This window comes from Desmodus rotundus, chromosome 10, assembly GCF_022682495.2.
Source record: "Desmodus rotundus isolate HL8 chromosome 10, HLdesRot8A.1, whole genome shotgun sequence".
Taxonomy (NCBI): Eukaryota; Metazoa; Chordata; class Mammalia; order Chiroptera; family Phyllostomidae; genus Desmodus; species Desmodus rotundus.
The window spans coordinates 47526677-47534685 of NC_071396.1; the positions used below are offsets into that span (position 1 = coordinate 47526677).

Below are 8009 nucleotides of genomic sequence, written 5' to 3' on the forward strand. Positions count from 1 at the left end.
GGCCTAATTCCCCACTAAAAAGTCTTAATTGGCTTATGGGAAACCTGCAAGATCTCCCTTGTGTTTACAAGGTGAAAGGAAATGACAGATCACAAACCCCAGTCTATCTTCGTCCGTTCAGTGGTGGCAATCAGGTGTAGTTTATTTTTAATTGTTTTTGAAACAGGACTGGAGTGTTTGAAAGTGGGTTGAGATAGTGTTTCACGTTAGTGGTTGAACTGCCAGGGGAAGGGAAGAAAGGCCCCAGAGAGACACCAACATTAGGCAAGAGACTTGGTGACTTAGTTTTTATTTACATGAAACGTCTGCAGTACAAAAATGTAAACTTTGATGGCTCATTATAATAGAATAAACTCTTTATGTACAAAAATACATTTTCATATGAATGAAGCATCTTGAATAAATTAAAGTACTCTCCAACCCAGTGCCTGAATAGCTATGCAAGAGTCTGGGGTTCTTCCTAGAGCAAAGCCCGCAGTGGTGGGGGTCGGGATCCATAATGCATGAAGCCCACTCCTTGTCTCTCCTTTTTAAGCCTTTTCATTGTATTGTCAGCCGGCTCAAACCGAATTTTCATGCTCGTTTTTCTTCATTAGAGTTCTACAAATTGTAAAATTGACTTTTCACCTCGTCTTCAGGGGCTGATCTGTCCCTTTTCTAAATCACACTGAAGTGGTGGCTGGGGTCAGCTCTGAGCCAGCCACAAAGGCCGTTTTGTGGAGTTCAGAAAGTGCAAAAGGAAAGGCTGTCTAGGGGTGGGCAGGAGGGGCCTGGGGCCGAGGGCTGGAGAAACAGACCAAGGGGAAGCCATGGCAAGGGTGCAGCGACCTAACAAGCGGCTCAGGTATCCCCCATCCTTTTAAAGCTCCTGCTTACTTCCTCAGGCCTGGACTGAGGGTCCCGATGCCACAGTTGGGGCCCCATCTACTACTGTCTGTTGCCTGGGGGAGGGGAGAGGTAACGGTGTCCAAAAAGGGCTTAGTGGTATGGGAGGAAACAGGGCGTAGTCTGGAGCAAGTCTTTGGGCAGGCCAGGGAAAGAGAAAAGGGGGTCGCCTAGACCGTAGGAGAAGTCTTCGGAGGCGGCGGGGCTACTGGGGTCAGAGAGTGGAGAGGAGGCGGCAGCGCAGGGGGAGGCGGCGGCACCGGATCCCCAGGACTCAGCGTCGCTGGCGGGGCTTGGGGGCCCGGGCAGGCAGGGGGCGCACTGTGGTGGTAGGAGGCGCTCCCGGGCACCACCACCGGGCAGCCCCTGGTCGGCCAGGCGCAGAGTCTCGGCCAGAGCCCAGATGTAATTGTATGCGAAGCGCAGCGTCTCGATCTTGGTGAGTTTGGTGTCGTCGGGGAAGGAAGGCAGCACGCTGCGCAGCGCGTCTAACGCCGCGTTCAAGTTGTGCATGCGGTTGCGCTCGCGGTCGTTGGCCTTGACGCGCCGGCTCCTGCGAAGCGAGTGCAGCAGCGCCTCGGAGCGCACCCGTGCGCGGCCTCTGCGCCGCCGCCGCTCTTGCTCGTCGTCCTGTGCCTGGGGAGTATCGGACGCCCCAGGAATCGCGGATGCGCTCCTGTGGGCTGGCACAGACGGCCCCGAGGCGGGAGCTGACTGTTGGAGCCTGGTACAGTCCTCCTCGTCGGTGAGGAAGCCGGACAGGTCGCTGCTGCTGCTGGGGCAATCGAGGTCTGAGAGGCAGGTCTCCAGAGGGGCTGGCATCGCTGCGTCGGGCAGGATCGACAGACAGATTAGAGAGCACTTACAGGGCAGGAGCCCGGGGTGAGGGCAGGGCCACCAGAGCGCACTTACTTTCCGAACAGCCCGTTCTTACTCTGTGCCCGCTGCGGGCACGAAGGCCTGGAAGGGCGCACGGGCGCACCGGGAACTTGGCCTCTCCTCCTCGACTCGCCTGCAGGGGCCACGCTCCAGCAGGTCTCCCGAGTGATCTCGCCGGCAATCAGATCAGCTCGTGTGAGTACCGAGTGTGGCACACGACCGGCCTCAGGACCCCTTAAGTACCCGGCACAACAATGGGCGCCCCCCTCCCTGGCCACCTCCGCCCCCAAGGCAGCCCCCGTGAAAGGAGCGAGGCGGCAGGTCAGCCCCGTGCGGCGCCCGGGTATTTGCATAATTTATGCTCGCGGGGGGCTGCCCCTGCCCCTCCCCCCTCCTGGAGCGTGCCCGTAATTACCGCGGGCCAATCGGCGGCGTCGCGCAGCCGGGGGAGCAGTCTCCGGACTAAGCCGGCTGGGGCGTCTCCACGCATTGAAAATGGAGGCGGGGGTGGCCCGTGATTAGCCGCCGAGGCACGCTCCTCCAGGGGCGGGCCGGGCGCCCCTCGCTGGGGTAGGACGGGAAGGCGGGGCGCAAGAAAGTGAGAGCCGCGCAGCAAGCAGCGGAAACCTGGAGCCAGCTGGGATCCTGAGTTCGCTTCCTCTTTCAGGCTGCTTAGTGGCAGCTTGACTTTGGGCAAGTGATTTGACTTCACTTTCTTCCTCTGCAAATTGGGGCACAAGGTCTGCCCTGTTGAGGATAATGTGAGATGTTCCTGAGACACTTGGCACGAAGATTTTTGTAAAGGAGCGCCAGATGAATGGTTACAAGATGCAGCAACCTCAGAACCCGGGGAAAACCCTATCCAAATAGACTGGGGAAAGGCCCTGCTCACCTTCGCTTAGGGGCGGGGGCAGCGGCGGGGAACAGTGCTGAGAGTAAAGGAATGGCTGATTTCCCAAGTAGGGTGGACCTTTTGGCTGACCCTCCCCAACACCTCTCCACAAATCCCAACGCTGTTGGAATCTCCTTCCCCCAGGCACCTCCCCACCCTGCACCTCCCTTTTGCCCTGCAACTCCGTGCTTATGTCCTGTGAGGCCCCCTCCGGTGGGAGCTAGCAAAGGGAGAGGGCTTTCCTGGCACAGGAGAGAAGGTAGCAAGCACCCCTCCCCTTTTTCCCTTACTGGGGCTCTTGTTGTAGCAGGTTTTCATTCCACCTGTCAGGAGTGGCTTTTCTCTGGTCACCAACACTCCACCTGGAGCAGTAGAGGCCCAGACACCTCCAGCTTGGTACTTAGGGGAAAACAGTCACTAAAGAACAGCACCCAGTTATGGTGGCCAGGTGGAAAACAAAATGAACACCTTTAGCAAAGTTTTATCCCCCTCCCCATGATTTCTGGGGGGTGGCCTCAGTCTAGGACACTGTCCTCTTTCTGGAGGGGCGCTCTCTGGAGGCAGAGCCCACCTTGGCTGGCTGACCAGTGCTTTTCTTTTGGCTCAGGGGCCTCTACCCAGTCCTCCTTTCTCCTGCTGCACTCCACATATCCCCCCACCTGGGCGTGGGGGGGACTGGACGCATCATATATAAAGGCTGTAGTTGTGTTAGAAGTCATAAAAAGTGGCTTTAGCCAGCTTGAGCAAGAAAGGGAAATTATTGGGTGCTACTGGGCATCTCAGGGAACCCATGGGTCACTGGCATTTGTGTAAGCCTGCAGTAGTAGGCAGGGGTCCCCAAGTCTGTCTGCCTCTGTTTCCCTGCTTCAGCTTCCCGCAGCCCCAACCAGCTTCAACTTGATGATGTCTCTGGGCCTTTGTAATTATTTTTCCAACTGCCGTAATAAATTACCACAAACTAGGGACCTTGAAACAACAGAAGTTTATTCTCTCACAGTTTAGGAAGTCAGAATTCCAAAATCAAAGCGTCAGCAGGGCGGGCTCTTTTTGGAGGTTCTGAGGGAGACTCCATTCTGTGCCTCTCTTGGCTTCTGGTCGCTCCTGGCAGTGCTTGGAATCCCTTGGCTTGTAACTGCACCACTTCGATCTCTGCCTGTTTCTCCTGTGTTTCTGTGTCTTCTTTTCTGTCTCATATAAGGACACCTGTGATTGGATTTAGGGTCCACCCCAATCCAGAATGATTTTGTCTTGAAATCCTTACGATTCCAGCTTCAAAAACCCTTATTCCAACTCGGTGCACAGTTTGAGGTTCTAGGTGGATGTATCTTTTGGGGAGCCACTATTCAACACATTATAGCTCCTTTTCTAAGTTCCTGGAGGAAAGAATCTATTTGGTCCAGGGAATGGGGTCATCAGAGTGGCCATTTGTCATTTTTTGGCTGCCTTGCACCTGAAGAGCTGTCCTACTGAGTGCGAATGCATGAGCACCTCCTTCCCCGTGCATGGCAGCTAGGGTGTGGGCATGTGACAGTCACATGCCCCTGTTGGGACTTAGGCTGCCAGCTAGTGGCAGTTTGGAATACATTTGTGTCCTGGTAGCAACTGGTTAGGATTGGGCAGTGCCCAGTGGCGGAAGAGGTGGCCAGGGGCCAGAGGGCATACTGACCTAGGTCTTCCCTGCACCTGCCTTCAGCTGTGGTTACGCACACGCACACGCACACATGTGCCTGTTTTCCAAGCCTGGTTGTCCAGTCTTCCATTGACTGTATGAGAAACCCCATAGCAGGGCTTTCCCAGTAGGGCTTTTTGCTTGAGTTGGTCACGTTTGATGTCTGCGGTTTGCTAAATAAAACGCCAAGTTAAATAAATGCTCAGGAGCCGACGCATAGAGACTGGGGCAACCCATATACCACATTGTGCCTAGTCTGGGCTGAGTGCTGTGCTGGGCACTGAGGTACCAGGAGGGAAAGCCTGGCTGGTGGGGGCCAGGAGCTCTGAATCTCGTAAGACTAGGCTTCCGTGCCAGCAGAACCCTTGGAGATTATTCATCCGTCCACTGCCCCTCATAGCTGAGGTGGAAGATGGGGTTCTTCCCCCAGGTTACCCCAGGGGTCATTAGTAGTCAAACTAGGGCCACACTCGGGAGTCCTTTTAGCCTCGTCCCACGTTTTCCAATCACAGTCAGTGCGTGTACAGTGAGTGCCTACTGCATGCTGCCCTGTGCCAGGTGTCTGTGGAGGGTTAGACAGACCTGTACAGATTTGGGGCAGATGAGATGTGGCCACAGAAAGGTGACTTGCCACTGGCTGAGAGAAGTGCTGAGGGCCCACTGAGGGAACAGATCTGGGGACCTGTCTGGATGGGCCTTGTGTGGGGACCCAGTGAGAAGAGGGTAGGGGGCAGTTGTGATGGGCCTGGAATGGCCGTGGTAGCTTTTCTTCTTCCTTTCTCTCTCCTCCCCCTGTGGCTCTCTCCGAGTAGCGCTGCCACAGTCGTTTCAGTGGTTTACTGCACAGGGGCATCCAGGGCAAGTGGTGGCTAAAATCCAGCCTCTGCACTGCCTGCCAAGCCAGGTGCCCTCATGTGGGACTGCTCTGCCCAGAGATTTTGCTTTTCACATGTGCCCAAAGGCAACTCAGAAGGTAGCAGTGACTCTGCTCTTACCTGCCTTTGTCCCCTCCTCTGCCTGCACCTTAGGGATCGACCAGGCAGCATCTTAGCCTTGTCCGTTCCTGGCTCTTGGGCATTGCATATGGCAGCTCCTCCCTGAACATTAGTGCCTGCCCCTGGTGCTTTGCATTAGTGTATCTGAGGCTTGGGGTGGGCGGGGGGGGGGGGGGGCCTCCTCCAAGGGACCCAGTGAGGATGGAGCTGAACCCTGGGAGGGTGAGAAGGAAATGGCTGCTTAGGCTCAGTCCTGTTCTCTGTGAGGCTTCAGCTTTCTCCTCAAGAGAAAAAGGCTGGGCCCTTCTAGGAGGATATGTATCCTGGCTGGGGAGGAAGAGAGTTTCTCTGTCCCCAGATCTCTTGGAGCCCAGTCTGAGCACATCTGTGGAAGCTCTCATTCCCAGAGCACAACAGGATGCAATGTGGACACGTAATAAACCCAACCACAGCAGGCGCAGAGGTGGTGAGGGCCGCACCAGGTGTTTGGCTGCCAGCTATCCAGCTGCCAATCTGAGGGGGGTGTGTGGAGGTGGGTAGGTGGGTGGAACAGATGCCTCAAGGGACTGGATTAAGCCAGAGTTTATCAGTGGTCACCTGAGATGGTAGTAATGATGGGGGTGGGGGACTCTACCTCAGATGCCCAGAATTAGAATCTCTGGAAATCTGGACCACATGGCAGTGGTCACTGTTTGCTGATACCCAGAGTCTCTGTTTGCCCCTCACGTTGGAATGAGTGTCTAGCTTTAGCACCCACCCTGTTACCCCGTGCTTGCCCAAGCCCTTGAGGCAAATTGGGCATGTTTCAGTGATGGCTCAGAGGTGCTACACGTGCTGCCAAGGCTGGGGCTTCTCCTGTGCCTTTGCCTGCCTGTCTCACAGCTGGGGGCATGCGGTGGAGGGAGGGTCCTTGAAAGGCACGCAGGGGGCGAAAAGGCACAGCACTGCTCTGGGCAGCTCTGCAGATCCGACTCAAGACCACCGCGGCACTGGCGGGGAGGTGACTTCAGTTCACTGCTGAGAGGACCTTTCTGACGTTAACGCACTGATGAACCAACTCTGCAGAGATGGGGCGGAGAAGCTCTCAGGGTTGAGAAAGGCATCTGATGCTTTCGGGGTCCTTTGGGATTTTTGGTGTATTTTTTAAAAAATGAGGGCCAAAAGAGGAGAAAATAGTGGCAAATTATGTGTTTGCATGTAATAAATTAATGTGATCAACATGTGAAAATACAAAGTAGCCTTACTGGTCACAAAACAATTCCAGGATTTAAAAACAAACATTGAATTATAGTGCCTATAGGCATGGAGATCCAGGGACGGATCCAGATCCAAATTTGTGTTTGCCCATTTTATTCCGCCGGCCCTGTCAGTGTCTCAGGCCCAGGCATATGGCTGCACTGGGCCTTAGCACCCACGGCCTCGGAGCCCTTTTGTGGATGCCAGGCTGAGCCAAGTGGCCTGCTCGCCACCCTCCTTTTCATTGACCAGAAACACTCTAGGCCTGAGGTCGACACACCATCTTTTAGAGATGCTGGAAGCGGAGTGAGGCTGAGGGTTTGGTGTCCTGTAATTACAAGTGCTGGGACGATGATCTGAATGTGTTGGAGAGGGGGAGGTCACCATCGCGTTTTATACTTTCCCCCAAATTGTTTTAGCTGAGATTCGCCACTCCCCATCCATTCCGGGGGGTTAGACAGGATATTGATTTCAAAAGTGCTGTGGCACCTACATGTAGATCATCTGAGTTTCATGGCGTTACAGGCAAAGATGTTTTGGTTTTGTTTGCGTGTTTTTACAGCGTACACGAGCTGTCAGATGCAGTTTATGATAGGAGAGGTGAGTGGTGCAGGCACCTCACTCAGCCAGTCGTCCATCCAGCCAGGTGTCGGGCACAGGGCGGCAGGGCACTGCACTGAGTTTATAGGGTGGTTGGGCAGTGCTGATGTGTCCACAGGAGCAGCTTTGATGGAAGTTTCTGCACAGAGTAAAGCTGTGGGGAGGGCCATCCTTTCTAAACAAAACTGCTCAGCTTCCACTATCATTTTCTTTCTGGAGCTACCCATAGTGGGAAGGGTGGCATTGGTTGTTTGGATGGCATTTTGGAAAGAAAATGTTGTAATCTTTTTAGAAAAAAGGAAGGAAAAGGTGCAGTTACTCAAGAGGAAGGGATGAAGGATGATGTGGGACCCAGGGCCGTGCAGTTCCTTTTAGTTCATTAAATACACCCACAGATATGCGGTTTCCATCTAAGAGAAGCAGGGTGGGGTTAGGGGAATGGAAAGGAGAAACAATTCCCTATTTTCTTTGCTGATGACCCATGACAGTTGTGTAAGGGGGGGACAGGGAGGGGGATGTGAGGCAGGAGGGGGGAAACAGAGGGGTCTTTCAGTGACAGAGCAAGGAAAATGGCAAATTATCCATGGTTTCCAGAAATCCATGGAGGCCCCCTTGGCCCCTGCCCTGCTAAATACAGTGCCGGCTGTATGCATTTCCCACCTTAGAGATGCTGGCTTGAGTATTCGGCGGCATTGTGTGCTGACGTGTTTGGTTGTGTACAGTCTGCCTACGTGTGGGACAGACCTTGGCCTCCTGGGGAAGTCCTTGTGCAAATCTACTTTATTCTAGAGCTGCATAAGTAATGCCTTCTAAAAATACCCTGGGTGATCCCGCAGCCAAATTCGTGCTTTCT

General features: G+C 54.4%; 1 protein-coding gene across 1 annotated transcript; it reads right to left on the reverse strand.

The window, feature by feature from the left end:
* Positions 1-332: 332 nt before the first annotated feature.
* Positions 333-1916, reverse strand: NEUROG1 (neurogenin 1). Its single transcript, XM_024575051.3, has 2 exons — positions 1798-1916; positions 333-1709 (listed from the first exon to the last, which is right to left on the reverse strand). The coding sequence occupies exon 2, from the start codon at positions 1705-1707 to the stop codon at positions 979-981; it is 729 nt and encodes a 242-aa protein (XP_024430819.2). The 5' UTR covers positions 1708-1709; positions 1798-1916; the 3' UTR covers positions 333-978.
* Positions 1917-8009: the final 6093 nt, after the last annotated feature.

Coding starts and splice junctions, on each gene's coding strand:
- NEUROG1 (XM_024575051.3), bottom strand. CDS start 1,707: ATGCCAGCCCCTCTGGAGACCTGCCTCTCAGACCTCGATTGCCCCAGC.